The sequence below is a fragment of the Natator depressus genome, chromosome 6 (assembly GCF_965152275.1).
Source record: "Natator depressus isolate rNatDep1 chromosome 6, rNatDep2.hap1, whole genome shotgun sequence".
Classification (NCBI taxonomy): Eukaryota; Metazoa; Chordata; order Testudines; family Cheloniidae; genus Natator; species Natator depressus.
The window spans coordinates 5,110,493-5,132,467 of NC_134239.1; the positions used below are offsets into that span (position 1 = coordinate 5,110,493).

The following is a 21,975-nucleotide window of genomic DNA, read 5'->3' on the forward strand; positions in this document are numbered from 1 at the left end:
CAGGGGTGATTCTTTTTACTTTTCTTCTATTAAAATTCTTCTTTGAAGAATCTGAATGCTTTTTTCATTGTTCTTAAGATCCAAGGGTTTGGGTCCGTGGTCACCTATGCAAATTGGTGGGGATTTTTATCAAACCTTCCCCAGAAGTGTGGGGTAATGTTTGGCAGGATTTTGGGTGGAAAGACATTTCCAAACGGACTCTTTCCAAATTATAACCCTGTTAGACGTTTGGTGGTGGCAGCGATAAGATCAAGGGCAAAAGGTAAAATAGTTTGTACCTTGGGGAAGTTTTAACCTAAGCTGGTAAAAGTAAGCTTAGGAGGTTTTCATGCAGGTCCCCACATCTGTACCCTAGAGTTCAGAGTGGGGAAGGAACCTTGACAGATAGTTACAGCATTTAGCTTACGGGAGTCGAAGCAAAAAAGTATCTCCCCTCTGGTTTGGGAATTAGAACCAGTGGAGATGCCCGTGCACTGCCAGAGGAATGGATTACACCCATCTGTAGCATATCCTGGATCTCCCATTCTATAGCAGTTTTAGCTTGAGGAGACACCCGGTAAGTCTGGGCTCTAATTGGGTGAGCATTACCTGTGTCAATAGAGTGGGATGTCCATTCAGTCAGTCCTGGGGTGGCTGAGAACGTCGGCGTGTAGCTAGTGCACAGCTCCTTGATCTGCTGTCACTGCATACGCCCAAGGGTCATGGAGAGGTTCACCTCTTCCACACCACCAGCACCTTTCCCTTCGTAGTAGACACCTTCAGGCCACTCAGCGTTATCTTCTCCCTGGGCTGTAAACTGACAAACCTTTAATTCTCTGGAATAAAAGGGCTTTAGAGAATTAATATGATACACCATAGGCTTTCGGTTGAAGGTGGGGAATGCTATGAGATAATTAACAGCTCCCAGGCGCTCCTGGACCGTTAATGGCCCTTCCCACGACACTTCCATTCTATGGGCCTGGAGCGCCTTTATGACCATGACCTGGTCCCCTACTCTGAAGGAACACTCTCTGGCATGTTTATCATACCAGGCTTTTTGCTCTTTTTGAGCATCCTGTAGGTTTTCTTCAGTAAGGGCTAGAGAGGTTGGGAGGGTGTTTTGTAGGTTGGTTACAAAGTTCAGAATGTTAGTTCCTGGAAAAGGTGTAAACCCCTCCCATTGCTGCTTCACCAACTGTAATGGCCCCTTAACCTTGCGGCCATATACAAGTTCAAATGGTGAAACTCCTAAACTGGGATGGAGTACAGCTCTATAGGCAAAGAGCAACTGCTGCAACACTAGGTCTCAATTATTCGAGTGCTTATTTACGAATTTACGTATTATGGCCCCCAAAGTTTCATTAAACTTCTCCACCAGGCCATTTGTTTGATGGTGGTAAGGGGTGGCAACCAAGTGGTTCACCCCATGAGCTTCCCAAAGGTTTTCCATAGTTCCTGCATCTGTAAGGATGTCGGAGGGCCAACTCACCCTGGCAAAAATGTCTGTTAGTGCCTGGGACACACTTTTAGCCCTGGTGTTGGTTAGAGCTACTGCTTCCGGCCATCGGGTGCCAAAATCCATGAAAGTCAGTATGTACTGCTTTCCTCTGGGTGTCTTTTTTGGAAAAGGACCCAGAATATCCACAGCTGCTCGCTGAAATGGAACTTCAGTGATGGGGAGTGGCTGGAGAGGGGCTTTGACCTGGTCTTGGGGTTTTCCCACTCTTTGGCACACCTCACAAGACCGGACATAGGTAGAAACATTATTATCCATTCCCTCCTTGTGGAATGACCCCCCCAAACGGTCTTTGGTCCTGTTCACCCCAGCATGGCCACTAGGATGATCATGGGCTAAGCTTAGTAGCTTTACCCGGGACTTAGTTGGAACTACCAACTGTCTCTGAGGATGCCAGTTTTCCTGGTGTCTACTAGAAAGAGTTTCCTTGTATAAAAGTTCTTTTTTTACAACAAACCTGGATCTATTAGAAGAGCTGAGAGGTGGTGGGTTGCTTCATGCCGCCGTCCAAGCTCTCTGGAGGCTTTGATCTGCTTTCTGTTTGGTCTGGAACTGTTCCCTTGATGCTGGAGACATCAGTTTCTTATTGGATTGTGGACCTGAGCTTGGTCCCTCTGGAAGCAATGGAGGTGATGGAGCTGTTTTTGTTGACTGTGAACTGTTCTTTGCTGGTGCACTATGTTGGGGTTCAGGCTCCAGCTGAGCCTCTTGTATAGGGTTATCTGCTACTGCCAGTGCAGGTTCAGTGGGGTCCTCTGGTATGGGGGTTGCAAGTACTGGATTCAGTGCTGGCAATGGTTCTGGTGCTGGTTGTTCTGCCGGTTCCGGTTCTGGGACTGGCTCTGTCTGGGTCTCTCTGACTGGATCCACTACTGCTGTTGCAGACATTGGTATGGGGTCCGGGTCCATCACCTTTGAGCAGGTCCTGGTAGAAGTCTCTGGAACAGAGCTAGGCATGAGAGCTTGCTTAGTCTGGCTGCGGGTGACCATTCCCACCCTCTTGGCTAGCTTCACATGATTGGCCAAGTCTTCCCCCAACAGCATGGGGATGGGATAATTATCAGAAACTGCAAAAGTCCATGTTCCTGACCAGCCCTTGTACTGGACCAGCAACTTGGCTGTAGACAAGTCAAAAGAGTTTGACTTTAAGGGTTAAATCATCACTTGGACCTCTGGGTCAATTAAATTGGGGTCCACTAAGGAAACGTGGATAGCCGACACTTGTGCTCCAGTGTCCCTCCACGTGGTGACCTTCTTCCCACCCACATTCACAGTTTCCCTCTGCTCCAAGGGTATCTGGGAGGCATCTGGGCCTGAGGACCTCTGGTGTGATTTTGGTGCAATGAACTGTAATTTGTTGGGGTTCTTGGGGCAGTTGGCTTTTACATGCCCCGGCTTGTTACATTTAAAACATCACCAAGCTGACTGGTCACTGGGTGGAGGTGGATTTCTGTAGAACAGTGTGGCAGGATGATATGGTGTCTGGAGTGTTCCTTGGGGTGTAGTTGGGGCCTTGGGCTGCCACCGGTAGTAGGGTGTGGTCAGAGGGTGTCCCTTCTGGTATCCGCTCCAACTGCGACCAGGGTTGTTCCTCTCTCCTCCCTCCACCTGTTTTGTGCTGGTTTGCCCCGCCTGTCTGGCAGTCTGGGACTGCTTGTATTGATCAGCATAAGAAGCAAGACTTCCTGTTGAGTCCATTTTTTTCTCCCATAAACACTGTGTTCTATCATCCTTGGACATATTCAAGAATTGCTCCTGTATTATCAAATCCCGTATTCCTCCAAAGCTAGTTACATCCCATCCGTTCAGCCATTGTGGGGGAGGTATAGCTCAGTGGTTTGAGCATTGGCCTGCTAAACCCAAGGTTGTGAGTTCAATCCCTGAGGGGGCCATTTAGGGATCTGGGTCAAATATTGGGGATTCATCCTGCTTTGAGTAGGGGGTTGGACTAGATAATCTCCCAAGGTCCCTCCCAACTCGTCTATGCTATGATTTATCAAACAGATCTGTTATTTGGCTTACATAAGCCACATTACTTAGTCCGGGTCCTCTTTTAAGGGCTTTAAATTTTACTCTGTAAGTTTCAGGTGTAACTTGAAATTGTTTTAAAACCAAATCCTTGAATTTATGATTGTTCGAAGCCTCCTCATTCAGCATCTTATTGAATATGTCCAGAGTTCTTCCAGTCAATTTTTCTGCCAATGTGGTCATCTTGTAAGCTTCAGGAATTTGATGGAGTGTACACAGTCACTCAAAGGTGAGAAAATATTCAGCAATATCACTGGATTCATTATACTGTGGACATAGTCGCTCCCATTTGTGGATTGTTAGGGTTATTTAGTACATTCTGCTGAGCCTTTGCCTTCTCCATCTCCAGTGCAGGCTTCCTCTCTTTTTCCCTCTCCTCCTCAGCATGCTTCCTTTCTTTTTCCTCTCCTCCATTTCTTTTTCCTTTGCCTCCATTTCTTTTCTTTTTTTGGCCTCCTTCACTCTCCTATGGGCAGCCTCCATTTCTTTCTTTTTCTTTTTCTTTTGCCTCCATTTCTTTTCCTTACAGAAAGAAGCCCCTTCCTCTGAGACTGACCCCAGCTTAGATGATGACTCACACTCATCTCCTTTATTCAGGGAGAGAGAAAGGGGAGGAAAATGCCAGGGAAATTGGCTGCTTTACCTCAGAGCCTGGCTCTGTCCCCCAGTCCAGGGAAATCAGCCCACCCATGGGCTGCCAGCTGGTGCAGGAACAGGAATGGAGCTATTGAGACACATGGAGGGAAAGAGCCATTGTGAGGGCAGGGGACGGACACAATGCTTGTCGGATGTCACCAGTTGGGTAGCTAGGGCCAGATCCTGAGTGAGTGTGGGGGGTTCTCAGTATTAGGTGCCACCATTAACAGGCACCCACTCACAAAGCACAGTGACGTAAGGGTCACATGTTTACTGTGATGAATCCCCCTTGAGGTACTAAACCACCTGGTGGGGACCCTGCGAGTCCACTGGGCCATGGATGCCACAAAGACCCCGGCCAGTGTTCACCCAGCAAAGGGTAAAGAAGGAAACAGGCACTAAAGCTGGATGCCAAACCTCCCCAATGGGTGTGTCTTTCTCCCCCAGGGCTGAACATCAGAGAGGCGAGCGATCTGTGGTGTCGGGACCGGATCCAAGACACTGAGCACCTGCCTACAGGAACATGGCCAGGGTGGGGGAGGTAAGGTCTCTCTGCCGGTGCATTTCAGTAGCTCAGGTGTGGAGCTGTCTCCCCCTGCAGTGAGTGTGTTATGGAGGGGGAGGGATAGCTCAGTGGTTTGAGCATTGCCTCCTAAACCTAGGGTTATAAATTCAATCCTTGAGGGGGCCATTTAGGGACCTGGGGCAAAAATTAATTGGATGATTTAGTTGGGGATTGGTCCTGCTTTGAGCAGGGGGTTGGATTAGATGAACTCCTGAGGTCCCTTCCAACCCTGATACTCTTGGATACTTATTTCCAGCAGAGAGTGTTCAGCTGCAAGAGGCTGAGGACCCTGGGTTGGGTTGGAGCGTTGCTAATGGTCCAGACTTGTGTGTGTTGCATGGATCCATGGTTACGTGGCATAAAAGGGATCCCTTCAGGGGGTTGAGTTAACAGAGGATTGTATCTCCAGGAATCTGGCTCTGCTCACTGTCTCCCTGGCTGACACCCTGGTGTCTGAGAGGGGAGCCCCTGGGTCAGTGAGTTGGGAAGCTCACACCAGCAATTGCTGGAACAGGTCCTTCTTGGATTCCCTGCACCTCTGGAAGCACAGGCAGGGTTTGGAGTTTGCCAAGCACCATGGTGAGTCAGGGAGCAGAACCTGACCTGCCCCTGCCCTGGGCGTCGGGTGAGGGACACTGAGCTCCTTTCTTTGGCTGAATCACGGCACCTGTCAAGGTTCCTTCCCCACTCTGAACTCTAGGGTACAGATGTGGGGACCTGCATGAAAACCTCCTAAGCTTACTTTTACCAGCTTAGGTTAAAACTTTCCCAAGGTACAAATTAATTTTACCCTTTGCCCCTGGACTTCCACTGCCACCACCAAACTTTATCTGGGTTCCTGAAAAAAAGTAGTTTGGACACACCTTTCCCCCCAAAATTCTCCCAACCCTTGCACCCCACTTCCGGGGTAAGGTTTGGTAAAAATCTTCACCAATTTGCATAGGTGACCACAGATCCAAACCCTTGGATCTTAGAACAATGAAATAGCATTCAGTTTTCTTACAAGAAGATTTTTAATAGAAGTAAAAAGGAATCACCTCTGTAAAATCAGGATGGTAGATACCTTAAAGAGTAATTAGATTCAAAACATAGAAAATCCCACTAGGCAAAACCTTAAGTTACAAAAAAGACACACAGACAGGAATATTCATTCTATTAAGCACAGCTATTTTCTCAGCCATTGAAAGAAATCATAATCTAACACATACCTAGCTAGATTACTTACTAAGTTCTAAGACTCCATTCCTGTTCTGGTTTCAGAGTAACAGCCGTGTTAGTCAGTATTCTCAAAAAGAAAAGGAGTACTTGTGGCACCTTAGAGACGAATAAATTGGTTAGTCTCTAAGGTGCCACAAGCATTCCTGTTCTGTCCCCGGCAAAAGCATCACCCAGACAGACACAGACCGTTTGTTTTTCTCCCTCCACCCAGCTTTTGAAAGTATCTTGTCTCCTCATTGGTCATTTTGGTCAGGTGCCAGCGAGGTTATCCTAGTTTCCTAACCCTTTACAGGTGAGAGGATTTTTCCTCTGGCCAGGAGGGATTTTAAAGGGGTTTACCCTTCCCTTTATATTTATGACAGCACCGTATGTGACGCTCGTGGGATTGTTGGTGAGGAGCAGGAGTGGAAGCAGATCAAAAAGGCCCCTAACATCTAGCGGGTGAGCTCCAGGAGATAGCGCGGCTGGGAGCAGTAGGGGGCCTTTGTTGTCTTTGTGAGCTGCGATCCAGAGCGTGCAGACACGTTCCCAGCCTGTCATGGCACCTGTGGTGAATCCTGCTCCAGAAAGAGCTATTCCTTAGTGCCTGCAATCTCTTACTGAAGGGGGGGTTCCATGGTCCATGGGACCCCAAAGGTTGGCTGCCCCAGGTCTCTTATTCCTTGTGAGATGAGAGAGGGATTTGGAGCCTGGTTCTGGGCAATTGACAAGGGCTCTGGTGCTGTTGGTTTTAGGTCTTTGGAGAGATCTTCATGGAAGGCCAGAAAAGATCTTTCCTCCAGGCAGCGCTTCTGGCCATCCATGACCCCCAGCTCCGTGTCAGCCAGACTAAGCTGGTGCTGACATATTCCATCCTGGGGGAAGTCGGCCAGCTGATAGGGAACGAGGTAACTAAAGAAGGATCAATTGGGGAGGGACCCCCAGGGCCTTTCACCTCCAGGCCATTGACAGTCACTCCCATCCCATCCCCATGCGCTGACCTGGGAGCAAGGGGAGGATGAACCCGGGCAGGTGCTATTGGTAGGAGCCAGCTTTTCCCCTGAGCAGCTCAAAGCAGAGCAGACCCAGCTCGGCTATTTCCAAACATGTGTCACATCAACATGACATGCTTTTATTGCTCATACTAGGGGCTGCCAACTCCCCCTGTGAGCCTTTCACATCCCTCCAGGCCTTAGGCTGGTTCCTAGGGCCCTAGTATCATGTTATCCCAGCCACCAACCTGCTCTGGGAGAACTGGAGGAGTCAGTCAGCAGAGGCTGCTGAAGTGCCCCATTCCCCTCAGCTACTGTCCATGGCGTCATCTTAACAACAGGGGTGGGGCCCTTGGGAAAGGTGTCCTCTCACCCCACAGCACTACTGCCCAGAGCCTTCCAGCCCCTCAGCTGGATGGGGAGAGGGAGGCTGAGGGGATTCTGGGGAGTGGAGTTTAATCCCCGGCTGGTTTGGAAGGTAGAACAGCTCTCCCAGTGGGGCTGAGAGGAAGGGGACAGGAATTCATTCCACAACAGTGGGAGAGGGGTTGGAGGTCACTAGGGAGGAGACAAGATTTCGTCTTGGGGGTTGGGTGAGGGAATCCGTCCCTCAGACGTGGGGAAGGTTGGGGTGGAAATTTTGCTGGTTCCCTTTGCCGTTAATGCCCTTTGTTGCCATGTATGTCAGAGTCTGACTGATTCTTGTTCCCTTGCAGCAGGAGGAGGTTACAGCGATGATAATGGCCCACCTCTTCTACATCCGGTGCTTGTGCCAGGTTCCAAAGTGCTGCAGGGGCTATACTGAGTGGGACAGCCTTGAAGAGACCCCCCTTCCCATGTCCAGAAGCTCCCACTCCCTGCCACAGGTACTGCTATTTCTCACTGGGCATGGGGGAGAACAGCTGGGGGGAGTGGGCATAAACCCAACAGCACTGAGAGAAACCCAGGCCGAGCACCTCGCTCTCACCACCATGTCCCACCCTGACCCCTGGAGCTGGGGTCAGGCCAGATACAGTCCCTCCCCCATGCCCAGAGGCCAGTTTCAGAAGCATCAAGCTGTCAGGGCCGTGGGGCTGGCCCAGAAATGAGAGCATTCTCAGGGCCAGGGGTTATCCTCAGTAACCATTGCAGTCTGGGAGGGGTGGCCCGACGTGGAGCCCCTCCCCTGTCATCAATGGTCAGACCTCCCCATGGCCCATGTCACCCCATCGCAGTGAATGTCTGACCATCCCCAACCTGGGGCCCATGCCACCCACCTAGTATCTGAACCCTTCCCATCCACAAATGAAACTCCCCCCTAGCACCTTGGGGCAAGGAAAGATCCTCCCCATCTGGCAGGTGGGGTCTGAGACTCAGGAGAAGGGCTGAGATCCTGGTCACACACTCCTGGCGGTAGATCTAGTAACTGGACTGGGTCCCAGGCTAGTCCCTTTCCCTCAGAGGCAACTTCACTTTCTGCCCTTTATTCTCCCCTCCTGCTAGGGGGGGTCTCTGAGTGTGAAATGAACAGGGAGGGTGATGGGGTCCTAGAACAATGCCTGGGTGGGAGCTCCCCTTGGCTTGGACCCCAGGGTCAGAGACATCTTTGTCATCTTGCTCTCCTTCTTTTATTCCTAGAAAGGGAGACCCCCCCCGATGAGGGGTCTCTAGGGATCCAGCTGGGCAGGGCCTAGGAGAACCTGTAAGTCATCTTGGTTCCTGCCTGCATGCACCACCCTGTCCTGCCCTGCCCTCCGGTTCTTCACTGTTGACTCTGGCTTGACCCTTGGTTCCGGTCTCTGATTATGACTTCGGCGTGACCCTTCTTAGCTCCAGATGTTGGCTACCCATTCTGGTTCCATATTCTCCTTGCCCTTCTCTAGCCCCTCTCCGGCCCTCCACCGACCCACTCCAGCATTGCCTTCTCCTCCTGATCTTCCTCAAGCACTCAGACATTGGTTACCCAACTTTGACCCTTGGCCTGTATCTGGACTCTGGCTTGACATTGACTTGGCTGATCTTTGCTCTCTTACTATCCGGCTATGACCTTTGGCATGGATTTAGACTCTGGCTCTGGTTCTGCTTCTGCTTTTTTGATGGACTCTGATCTTGGTTTGGACCATGGTGTGTTCCTGGACCTTGATTCTAGCACCACTCTCAGCCTATCCTGCACCTCGCTGCAACCTGCGCTCCAACCCCTGGGCCTAATTATCAGGTGCAGAATGTAACATTAGGTGGTGCAACTTTTTGGAGAAAAGCAGGCTCTCCGCAAGTCAGTGGCCTGTATGCAACAGGGTGACACCACACCAGGTGTGAACAATGACCTGACTACATGAGCCTGGCCCAATGGTGTCCCTGCTGGATTTGTGCAACAGAAATGACTGAAAATGTCACGAGTTCATTGAACCAACTTCCGCCCCTGGACCTACTCCACCTTCTTGACTCAAACACCCGGCATTCCTGATCAATATCCGGATTACATGGATACCTTTGAAAGAAATGGGGACTCGTTGCCTCTGCACCGGGACTATGACTGCTCTGTTGACCTGCAACCTTGGTTGAAAGTTGCCTTCACCAATATTTACACATTGGTGGAACCAGAATTAGTGGCTCTCCCTGTTTACAGGCCAGAAAACTGGTCTTAAGAGTTTATGAGCAAATAAGCGTTTCCCATGGGTGCCCAGGGCCTTTTGGGAAAGGAGAAATGTGGGACTCTACTACACCTCTCTGGACAATCAGCCCCTGAAAAGAATGATCGTTTGGAACCATAACCCCCTGCTGGGAATCCCACAATTGTTGGCTCACAGGAAATCTGCAAAGTTGTTCATCAAACTTCATCTGCGAGGATTTACAATCTAACACTCATTTAGGCAGGGCACAAATAGAAGACAGATTTCAAAGCACACTATGGACATTTTAACTGTCTGATATGCCATTTGAGCTAACTAACTGTCCCCTGCCATTGCAATACTTCATCAGTGATGTATTTGGGGACATTGTGGATCCACACAGTGTCATCTATTCAGGTGACAGACTTCTTTTTTTGGAGAATAGAGAGCAGCATGCACTCCACACCCGAACCTGGAGAGGTTTTGGCAGCATGGTCTCCACACAGAATTGGAAAAGCGTACATCCGGCCAACTCTCCACAGAGTTTTTGGGGTATGTCCTCTCGTCATAAGATGCTATGATTGATCCAAATAAGGTGGAAGCCATTCATAGACGGGACAAAGTTTGAAGTCCTCAAGAAGACCAGCACTTCCTAGACTTCACCCGCTTTACTGCCACTTCAGCACAGTGTTCTCAGAGCCAATAACCCCCACGAGAGCTCTCCTCCACATAATGGCCACGTTCGTTTGGTTGCCAAAGTTCCAACAAGCTCGCAGACAGCTCATAATTACCTTCATCTCTGCACCTATTCAGAGGCTCAGCACTCATCCTGGAAGTAGACACATGTACTATGACCAGGGCCTGCTTCATTTGCTGGAGCCAGATGTGTGCTGAAAGTCAGACTTAGCTTGACTGATGTGACTTCTGCGCTTTCACCAAGGCACCACGCACCAAACTCCTTGGCATTTCAGGCCTCTGGAGACCCTGCCCTGGCCATGGGCAGCCATTGCCAGGAATTTTACCAAATCAAATGGCCACATGATGGAACTGACTCTCAAAGATCACCTGACCACAATGGTGTGCTTCATCCCCTTCATCCCCAACCGTCGATTGAGAGGACGGATCAGTTTCAAATTTGCAAAGGCCAATGAAACCTTTATTTTGCTAAATGTAGATTTCCCACTGATTTCATGTCACGCTACAAATGACCTCTCCGAAATTCCCAGCTATTGACCTGGGTAAACGAATCCATCGCATGCAATAAGAATGAAGGGAGCCCCTTCAGGACACTAGGAAGTAATTCAGATAGTGTACGGACTGCTGATAACAAGAGGGAAGCCATTTGCTGAAGGGAGGTACAAAGTCCCTGGCACTGACCAAATCCCTAAGCCCTGTCCGTGGCAGCAGTTCCTGACCCATCCCCTTTGCTGACCTTCTGATAACATCTTCCTCCCCTGGATCTAGGGAGCAAACTCTGGGTCCCTTTCCTCACTCTGGCACAATCCGTGCCCAGAGTGTCTGAGCCCCTCGTCGAAAATGGGACTCTCCTCCCTGGGGGGCGCACTAGAACCCCATTTTACAGACAGGTAATGAAGGTTGTGACGTGACCTCTCCAAGGTCACACCGATCATTGTGGGGGAGAGCTGGGAACTGACTGGGTTCTATAGGAGTGCCCTCCCCACAGGGGCAGCTTCACTTTCTGACCTTCGTCCTCTCCTTCCCTCTTAGCCTGTCTTTGAAGGGGGCTCTGAAAGGGAAATGAGCAGAGGTTTCCTCCCCGCTCTGTCTTCCAGGCACTGGGATCTTTCCATGTCGCCAACAGCAATGCAGTCTGCAGCTGGCCTGGCTTGGGGAGCCATGACCTCATCCTGTGAAAGTGGGAAGTGATGGATCTCAGGGATGCTTAGATGGAAAACCACACACCCCACCCAGACATAGGAGCCACCCATTCCCAGGTTGTCCCGAGGAGCCACAATTCCTCCAGGAGCTGGGGAAGGGCACAGTGATCAGTTTATCAAAGGTAGGGAAGGATGGTGTAAGGAGAAGGTCTAAGAGAGGTTAAGCATGAGCTAGGCTCTGTATTTGGGCTTGGCAGGGCTCAAGAGAAGGGACAGGGGCTGTTAGAGGGTAAATGGATGTCAGAGGTGGGGGCAAGGCCTGAAAAGTTCAGCTACATTAGATCAATTGTGCCAGAGAATCACCGGTTGAGGTGACTGAAAGCTCTGAACTAGGGCTGGCCAAAATCATCCTCCTCAGATAGCAACATCCCAAAAGTCTGCAGAAGCTCAACCTCTGAGGTGAATGCTGTGGCCCAAACCTCTCTCTGCTCTGTACCTCACAGGATTCCCACTGGCTGTTTCAATCCAGGATGAAAATTATGCCACCAAAGTCTCAGAACACCTGTGCAGTGAAGTGCCACTTAAACCCGCTGTGATGCACTGACTGTATGCACAGGGCTGAATTTCACCCATTCAGAGTGTAAGGAAATAATTGTCTGAAGGCCTTTTTCTGCTCGGATGTGGTTCTAGGGGGAAAGAACCATGGAGATTTTTAACCTGTATTGCTCCTGGGACTGGTGCTGCAACAATGCAGAGAAGTGCTGATGCACTGGATTTTTCCCCCCAATCTACTCTCTTCCTCTCTTTTAACTGGTATTGTAAGGGCACCCCGTGCTTCATGGGGGCATTCTTGGGTGGGCAGATTGCATCAGACCTGCACCGGAATAAACAATAGTCAATGTACTAATGCTGCTGCTCCACTGTATGATCGCTCATGTAGCCGCTCTGTGCTGATGTGAGAAAGCTCTCCTGTTGGCCGAATAAAACCACCTCCATAAGTGACTGTGGTTATGTCGGTGGGAGAGCTTCTGCTACCAACATAGAATCATAGAATATCAGGGTTGGAAGAGACCTCAGGAGGTCATCTAGTCCAACCCCCTGCTCAAAGCAGGACCAATCCCCAATTATGCCCCAGATCCCTAAATGGCTCCCTCAAGGGTTGAACTCACAATAACCCCAGCATACTATTACAATAAAAACAATGTTTTTGTTTAATTTAAAATATGTTGTTATAAAAAAGAACAAAAATACCTTTCATGTTCATACTAATTACGCATTATCGTTGCATCCAACCAAAAGTAATGTGGCTAAACCTGATCCTTTTAATCTACAATCAAAAATACAAGGTCTAAAAAATAAAAGTTTAAAACTGATGGTTGTGCTAAAAGCTCTAAAGGGGGGAGTGTGAAAGTAAAAAAAGGGGATTTAAGGGCAGCCATCTTAGTTCTGTTAAAAAAAAAAAGAAGCAAAAGTCAGGCTAACGCTAACCCCTAATAACATAAAACTTATCAAGGCAAAACTGGTGTAAGCGAACAAAAATTGCAAAGAAAGCTGTTTTTAACCTTGCCTTAAAATAATAAAATCTAATTGTAGCAAAAAATGTTTAAAAGAAATAAAATATTTTAAAAAATGTATAAACAAAGCAGAGCTTTATGTGAATAAAACGGTATTAATACTTGCTTTACATTGTTTATACTTTAAAAATTAGCATAAAAACCGACACTTTGTCCAAACGGCTGTTTTCCTTCTTGCAATTGTCTAAAAATAAAACTGTCTCTAACTTCTTGCATCCAAACTAAAAGAACAAACTTGTTTTCTTCCACAATATCCATTTGTTCTTGTGTCCACATTGGTACTGAGCTTAAATAATTCCTCTCCCTCCATGGTATTTATCATTTACCTAGATTTCAGTAAGGCGTTTGATATGGTGCCACATGGGGAATTATTAGTTTAATTGAAAAAGATGGGGATCAATATGAAAATTGAAAGGAATAAGGAATTGGTTAAAGGGGAGACTACAGCGGGACATACTGAAAGGCGAACTGTCAGGCTGGAGGGAGTTACCAGTGGAGTTCCTCAGGGATCGGTTTTGGGACCAACAGCAATTGTCCTTTAAGCCAAATGCCAGAGCATCTTGCCAATTCTACGTAGTGTCACAGACCCTCATTCGTGGATCTTGAAAACAGCAATTTCTAACATTATATTTTCTGTACACAGCCCAATACAACGTAACGTCACATGGAGTAGCTGAGTCAGAGAACTAAGGATAATGATACAGAGAATTCACTCTTCCATCTACTGTTTATTGGTTAAAATATAATAATGATTATAATTACCAAGAAAAAAATCTTCCTATATAACATCCTTTTAAAGGCATCATTTACCTCCTTGTTTCTCAGGCTGCAGATCAGGGGGTTCAACATGGGGATCGCAAGGGCATAAAACACAGAGGTAACCTTGTCTTGGTCCCTCAAATAGCTGGAACTGGGTCTTAAATATATACATATCAGCATCCCATAAAACATAGTGACGACTATCAGGTGGGAGGCGCAGGTGGAAAAGGTTTTGCGTCTCCCCTTGGCAGAATGGATCCTGAGAATGGCCACGAGGATGCACATGTAGGAGATTAGGACATCCAGGAAAGTAGTCGTGACAATTACAGTCGAGAAAGTGAAAAGTACAAGGTCAGTGACCTGAGTGTCGGAGCAGGACAGCTTCAGCATGGGGGGCACGTCACAGAAGAAATGGTTGACAACACTGGAGCTGCAGAAGGACAGACTGAATATAAATAGAGTTTGCACAGTTGAATTCACAGAGCCACAGACATATGTGCCAGCCACCAACAGGACACAGTGTCTCTTGGACATAATGGTTCTGTAGAGCAGTGGATTACAGATAGCTTTGAAGCGGTCATACGCAATCACAGCCAGGAGGCAACAGTCACTGGTCACAAAGAAACAGACGAAGAATAGTTGTGCCGCACACTCAGTGAAAGGAATGGCTCTCGTCTCTGCTACAAAGGTCATGAGCAGCCTGGGAGCTATGGCTGTGGAATATCCAATATCTACAATGGACATCTGGCTTAGGAAAAAGTACATGGGGGTGTGAAGTCGGGTTTCAACCATGATTAACGCTATCATCCCAAGATTCCCCATCAGGCTGACCACATACATCACTAGGAACAACATAAAGAGGGGGATCTGTAGATCTGGATGATCTGTGAATCCTACGAAAATGAACTCTGTCACCGTGGTGTGGTTTCTCTCTGCCATTTATTCCAGAAACTCTCTCCTCTGCTGGTGAAAAATAAAAATAAGGATTACAATTAATCATGGGCCAATAAAGTATTGAGTACAGATCCCTCATAATCCCTGTGATTATACACTGTTTCATAGGAACAAACATAATACATCAAAGGACACTCCTAGGGAATGTTCTCTTTGTATTACCCACATGCTTTCCATTAGAGATAGGATATGACCCAGCTCCAGAAATATTGTATACTCTGTGTTAATATGCATGCAACCATCCAGTGGGTCAAATCTTCTATAAAATAAGAGAGATATAGATTGGGAGTGTTTAGTTTAGAAGGGAGGCAAATAATCTCCTATCAATGTACACAAATAATCAATGCTATAGAGTTTATTCATGGTCATTGATTTTCTCGTCCTAATCCAAACGACCTCAAAGGGCACAAGGGATGCTCAGTGCCCCTTTTATATAGGTGCCTAAATAGAAATTTAGGTGCCTACTATGAGGCAGCCCCAGCGGAAAAGTTTGGTATCACTGTCTATGTAGCCTTAAAGTGTCACAGTCCTATTGGAGTCAGTGTATGTTTTACAGACATTCTTTGTCACCATGTGCATTATTTTTCCTCCCTCTTACAAATCCTCCCAGAGGTACTAACATTTGTAAGTGGTGTGGACTGTAACTGATTCTATGGTTACTTTTGACTCTCAGATTCACAGAGCCTAGAAACGAGAAAATGCATCTCCTAGGGATAAATACTAAGTCAACCTGTGGAACTCCTTGCCAGAAGATGTTTTGAGGGCCAAAGCTATAGCAGGGTTCAAAAAAGAACTAGATAAACTCATGGAGGATAGGTCCATCAATGGCTATTAGCCAGGTTGGGCAGGGATGATGTCCCTAACCTCTTTTTGCCAGAAGCTGGGAATGGGCGACAGGGGACGGATCATTGATGATTCCCTGTTCTGTTCATTCCCCCTGGGGCACCTGGCACTGGCCACTGTCGGAAGACAGGAGACTGGGCTAGATGGACCTTTGGTCTGACCCAGTCTGGCCATTATGTTTCTATGGAATTTCACTGACACATTCACAAAGAGATGCTCAAAAGATAATAATAATGACATTTCTTACCAGTCATGGTGTAGGTGTACACTCAATAAATTCCATTGTGGTTTGTATTTGGTGGAGGAAGTGATGGGCTGGTTTGGCTCCCAATAACTGATGAGGAGGTGTCAATTCCAGGAGATGCAAAGCTGCTTTTGTAGTGAGCCAGCCACTCCCAGTCCCTATTCAACTCCAGTGACACCATCAGAGGACCCAACCATATCAGCCACACCATCAGGGGCTCATTCACCTGCAAGTCTACTAATGTGATATACCCCATCATGTGCCAGCAATGCCCCTCTACCATGTACATTGGCCAAACCGGACATCTCCTCATCAATTATTGGGAGTGGACCACATCCACCCTGATTGAATCGGCGCTGCAAACACTGGCTCTCCACTTGTGAGGGAACTCCCTTCTCTTCATGTGTCAGGATAACAATGCCTGCGTCTGTAATTTTCACTCTATGCATCTGAAGTAGTATCCCATATTTCAGCAACTAGAGTGCCCACAGGAGAGGTGGGAGACCCCTGGTCAAATCTCTTCTCCTTTGAGGTGGAAGGGGTAGGCATCTGGATGCTGAGAAAGAAGTAGCAATGTGCATCCTCAGAGGCTGAAACAGGCACAAAGGAGCTTTTACTGCAAGAATGTAGGTGCCAAGTGAGTTTAGGCATCTATGGGGTTTGGCCTCAGTTGAGAGGGGATTTCAGGAATAGCAATGGGGCCTGGTTCTGGATTGAGATGCCCAAAGTGGCAATTCGATTTAGGAGTACAGGTTTCATCTCTGCCATGTGCCAACACTTAGATCTGGCCTACAGCCGAAAGATTTCCAGGTGTTGCTATATGTGTTAGGGATGTGCTTCTCTACTGATATACTGGTGTAAGCATCAGTGTGGATGAAGTTATATCAATATAAAGGTGCCATATACTGAATAGGTCCATAGATTATAGGCCAGAGAGGACCAGTCTAATCAGCTTGTCTGACCTCCTGTGTAATACAGGCCATAAAGGAAATGTTGAAAGGATTGACTCAGGTGAAACTCTAATCTGTGTATCTCCACCTCCATTATCAAGGATCATGGACTAGCCATTGCACCACAGAGCTACCTATCACATTGCATTAGTGCTTTCTCCCTAGTGCTACCCTAGAACAAAACACCTTTACTCTGCTGTAGCTGAGTCTATTCTACAGGGCAGAGCTGAGTGAAATTCAGAATTTCCATGCCATGGGAAGAACTGACTTGGGATGCAAACAAATGGTGACAAATCAAGAAAAAAAGCTAAAATATTAACATTTTGAACAGAATGGAAATTCTGAAAAATGTCCATTTGCAAATGTCAAAATCTTTGGTTTTCAAATTTTTGATCAGCATGAAACATGTGGACGTTCCAAAATTGAAATGCTTCCTGTCAGTGTATTGACCTGAGTTAAAAGGCTGCTGCCTGTCTCAGATTGCAATGTATTTAGTTGGAAAGTTTCAGCCTGTTCTGCCATTTCTGAGACCAAAGCTAGGGGGAAAGACATTGTTGTACCCACATTAAAAAAAAACACACACCCCACCACAGATGACTTTTCCTCGGAAAAGCTCTGGTGACCCCAAGCTTTGTAGCAGTGACTTGAAATTTGACAGGGCGGTGCCTTATGCTGGTCTCATGAAATTCTGCCCAAATTTGACCCTTTAAAAAATTGCTGCTCACACAGGATGAATCGAGATTTGCTAGAGCTTCCCAATTTAATCCCCCCAAGATTCCATCTGCCCTGGGCAGGCAACATCCCAGGGATTCCATGGGCTGAGCAGGGGATTTTCCCAGCAATTCCAGTTCTGGGCTGCTGCAGGGTCTCAAATTGGGCACCCAAAATTAGTGGCAAGTTTTGACCTTAATTTCTCTGTGCCTCACTTCCCTACCTCACAGGGGCATTTTGAAAATAAATTCACACACTACAGTGATAAACACCATGGAAAAGCACATGAGCAAATTATGAATTCTGTCTCCAGAGCAAGGCTGGAAGAGTTTAAATAAGGCCTGGTGTAGAAGGGATCTGCAGGGCCCTCTTAGCTCCTGCCGGGCTGACAAAGTCCCTAGGAGACCCTAGGGTTCAATAATCACTGGTGTCATTCATTTACAGGTTCTCTTCCCACCACCTTTTCACCATACACAGCTTTAGGTTCCCATGTCAACCTAGGAGAGATGCACTATCTCTGCCTCCACTCCCTTACTCTCCCCGACTTTTGGCGGCTGTTCTCCCAGGCTTTTCTATAGCCCCAGGTTAATTGGGTGGGTAACTGTCTCCCATTCACCAACTCGGTGCAGGTTTTTCTAGCCAGCTCCAATTTGCTTCCCTTAATGGAAGCTGGCGTGACAGAGGGCCAAGTCAGCAGCTCTTGCCCAGCTCTCCGTCACACCTGGGCCCACACATTGAATGATGAGGCTTAAACAAAATACTGAACAGCTGCTCACAAAGTGGGCACTGTCCATTCTCTGCACTCAAGCTGGCTGGGAACTTTTCAATAAAATGGATTTTCTACCACAAATATGGATTTGCCAAATAGGAATCTTTTAATTGGAATGTCTCAGTTTTGATTCAACATTTCTCAGGTTCAGGGTGGAATTTGTGATTAAACTCCAGAGACATAGAGAGAGCAACTCCAAAATAGCCAAATCCCAGCTAGCAGGGCACTCACCTGGGATGTGGGAGACCCCTATTCAAGTCACTTCTCTGCCTAATTAAGAGCAGGGAAATAGATCTACGTTTCCAATATCACAGGGGAGTGCCCTAATGTCTGCCCTGTTTTCTATTCTATGGTGCATCTCTGTCTCTCAATCTCTCCTGTTGGATGAACAATAAAGGATTCATTGGGACACACAAAGAGAAAGTCTATCTTGATAGCCCAGTGATTGTAAGCCTGATCTGGGATGTGAGAGACCCAAGTCCAAGTGCCTGATTTGGAATGGGGAAGAAGGAGTTGTGATCAGCCCGGTGGGGGAGATAGTGAGTTTGGGGAGAGTTAGGTGTGGCCTGGGGAAGAGCATCTACAAGAAACTGTGGGTTTGCCTAGCCAAGAGAGCTATGGGGAATGATACTGCAGGTGATGGACATGGATGATGACAAACGGATGCACCCCTTTCTATAAGTGTTGCTACAGTCTCTCCAGCATCCTTTCTCCCCCAACCTTGTCTGTGGTTGTCAAGTCATCCTAACCCACCAGGCAATTGCCTGGTGGCATTTTGAGTGGTAGTATCCGGGGCTTATCTGGAGGGCCAAGTCACATTAGTGACTGTCAGCGAGTCTCCCTGGAACTGTTGAAAATCCACCAGTTCATCCCTTAACCTAGATGAGTACCCTAACCACTGGGCTACTGGTTATTCATGGGTCAAGCTTCTCTATCTTTCACTTTCTGTGAAGTTTTCCAGAAGACCTGGTTTCATCCCAATGTAGAATGGGAAAATATTTTGAAATCTTGAATATGTTCAGGAGACAGGAAATCCTTTTTCCCACCTATATCTACTCTGTACCCACTTATAATATTACCACTTAAAATAATTATCCTTTAAAACAATTGTCAAAGTTAGGTTTTTGGGCCTACACCACTTCTGTAGAGATTGAGGAATACCCAAGCTGAAATCACACCTTGGAATGGTGCATAGATATACCCAATGAGGGGTGGGGGGATGATTTTTAGAACTTGCTACGGTCCTTATGTTAGCTATCACTTATGGTCATCTACATGTATTATTGCCCTTTGGTGCTAGTGACTCTCTGAAGTTGAGCAGATTTTTCCATTTAAAATCTAGCCTTCAGGAAGAAAAAAAAGACATTCAATGACATGAATGTCTCTACAGGTACGTATTAGCCTTGCAACATCTTTCTGCTGGGGATTCCCAACGTTAGACACAGATCCTTTGTAGGACCTTTGCTTTGAGTTTCAGTGGTGCCAAGTGCCATCAACTCCCACTGACATTGATGGGAGCCAGAAGAGAAAACCAGTGTAAATGAAAATGTTCTACACCATTCATTATTGTCTATACATTTACAAGAGATGATTTACCTCCTTTCCAAACTAATCTGATATAACAACAGAGAGGGTGGGCAGGAGAGACATGGATGGCAAAGCCCTGTGCCCTGAGGGATATTTCTGGCATGGGAACGATTCAGATTTGGACAGTCTCTCGTGTTGTGGCGGAATCTCTGCACATATTTAATTGAATGCAAAACAATGCACAGTGTTTTGTGTTTCTGTAAGGAGACAGTGCACTAGCTCCAGGGGGAAGTGTGTGCATAACCCATAATACATTCCCCAAGACACACTATTTCACAGGAGGAGTCAGCGTTGTTACAAGGAATCTACACATGCTCCCTTTTTGGCTCCTGTTTATTTGAAAATTTAGATTTCCTACCCACCCTGCCTCATACCATGGTGACACAGTTGATTTTTCTGGGATTCATGGACCACCCAGAGCTGCAGGTCCCACTCTTCACGTTGTTCCTACCAAGCTATGTTATCACAGTGGTAGGGAATCTTGGGATGACTTTTAATCAGGATTAACTCCCATCTTCACACCCCTATGTGCTTCTTCCTCAGTAATCTGTCCATTGTCAATGTTGGTTATTCCTCTGTCATTGCACCTAGGGTTCTCATGACTTCTGTAGCAGAGAGTAATAGAATCATTTCATTCACTGAGTGAGCTGTGCAATTTTTCTTTGTCTGTGTCTTTGTGACCAATGAATGATGCTTCCTGGCCACCATGACCTCTCACCGCTTCACAGTCATCTGTAACCCACTGCTCTAGAGGGTCATCATGTCCAGGAAACCCTCTTTGCTGATAGTTGTTCTAGATAGTCTCTTATATGTACAGCCTCGTCGCCACCTGTGGTCAGATGTTGGCTGCGTGTGTGTTCATTCAGTGTGCTGTCCCAGCTCTGTGGAGATAGCAGACCTCAATTAAACAGCCCAAGAAATCCACAGACTCAATTTTCAGTGAAGGCACCTGGCCAAGTTTACTGTCAACAGAGCACAGTAATAGCATCTGGATGGATAGTCAGACCTGTATGCTTGTGTCAATGGACGCAACTCAGTCATTGGTGGGACTCTCCACTGGTCCCTAGGCTGGCCAAAGACACTCCCTCTGAGATACATCTTTATACACAAATACAAACAAGTGACGTATTGCCCCTGACGTATCAGAGTGACACCCTCTGACGTATTAGGGTGCCACCCATTGACGGAACCGAGGGCTGCCCATTACCTTGTACATGTTGGTTTGATTAAAACATCCCTATCCATCATGCTGTCATCCTGACCTTATCCTTAAGATGGGTCAGCGTGCTCCTGTTATTTCTGGGGCATGTGTTTGGTATCGAGGTGTTCTGGTACCGACTTTCTGGAATGTGCTGGCGTATATATACTTGTGCCTAGCACTACTTAAGCACGTGTGATTCTGCAATATCAGCCCTGTTCTTCCCAGATTCTGTAAACGGGGCCTGCCTCTTGCTCACAGCTTGGCTTTGCTTTAGATCTGCAAAGTTTTGGTTACTTTAGCTCAGGCTTTAGGCCTCACACAGGACTCTGATACATGGCCTTAAGTTTCAGGCTGTCTTCTTAATACACCATCCTGAAGATCCACTCCAACCCGTCTGTACCTGTGCCTCTCACCTGACAGCTGTCACTACCTTCTACGATACTCTGATTTTATGTATTTACGACCCAGTTCTGGCTACACCTTGGACCAAGACAACGTCATCTCTGTGTTCCCTATGCTGAACCCCCTGATCTACAGCCTTAGAAACAAGGAGTGAAGGACGCCTTTAGAAGGAAGATATACAGGAAGATATTTTCTCAATAAATTTATTTACTGATTTTTAAAAAAAATCAATAAACAGCTGTGAGAGTGGGGGCAAGTTCCCTCGGTCACAATCCTGATTTCTCGGGTTGCACTATTTCTTTGAATTGCACAAAAATGATTGTGCATAATGCAGGCTCGTTAATATTGGCAATCCCAAGAGCAACATAGGACAGGAAGTGACCCCCCGAGGTCACTGAGTCCAGTCTACTGTTGTTGCAGGCAGCAACATGATATAATCCCATTCATAAACTTATTCAGCTCCACTTTAAATTGAGTTAGTTTGTATAACTCCACTAATTCTAGTGGGAGGCTGTTCCTGAACCTCCCTCTTCTGATGGTTAGAAACTTTCTTCCACTTTCCAGACTAACTTTAGTCATGGCCATTTTATACCCCTAAATAATAAAGAGGCCGGGGCTAGCTGACCTTGGTTTCAGTCCACT

At 47.1% G+C, this 21,975-nt stretch overlaps 1 protein-coding gene across 1 annotated transcript; it reads right to left on the reverse strand.

Annotated features, from left to right (window-relative positions):
• Window positions 1-13,451: 13,451 nt before the first annotated feature.
• LOC141989870 (olfactory receptor 5AR1-like) lies at window positions 13,452-14,611 on the reverse strand. Its single transcript, XM_074956791.1, has 2 exons — window positions 13,701-14,611; window positions 13,452-13,482 (listed from the first exon to the last, which is right to left on the reverse strand). The coding sequence occupies exons 1-2, from the start codon at window positions 14,609-14,611 to the stop codon at window positions 13,452-13,454; spliced, it is 942 nt and encodes a 313-aa protein (XP_074812892.1).
• Window positions 14,612-21,975: the final 7,364 nt, after the last annotated feature.

Excerpts from the sequence above, each read along its gene's own strand:
- LOC141989870 (XM_074956791.1), bottom strand. The coding sequence starts at position 14,611 with ATGGCAGAGAGAAACCACACCACGGTGACAGAGTTCATTTTCGTAGGA. Across the intron at positions 13,483-13,700 it reads AATGATGCCTTTAAAAGGAT|AATTGGCAAGATGCTCTGGC; the intron begins GTTATATAGGAA and ends GACACTACGTAG.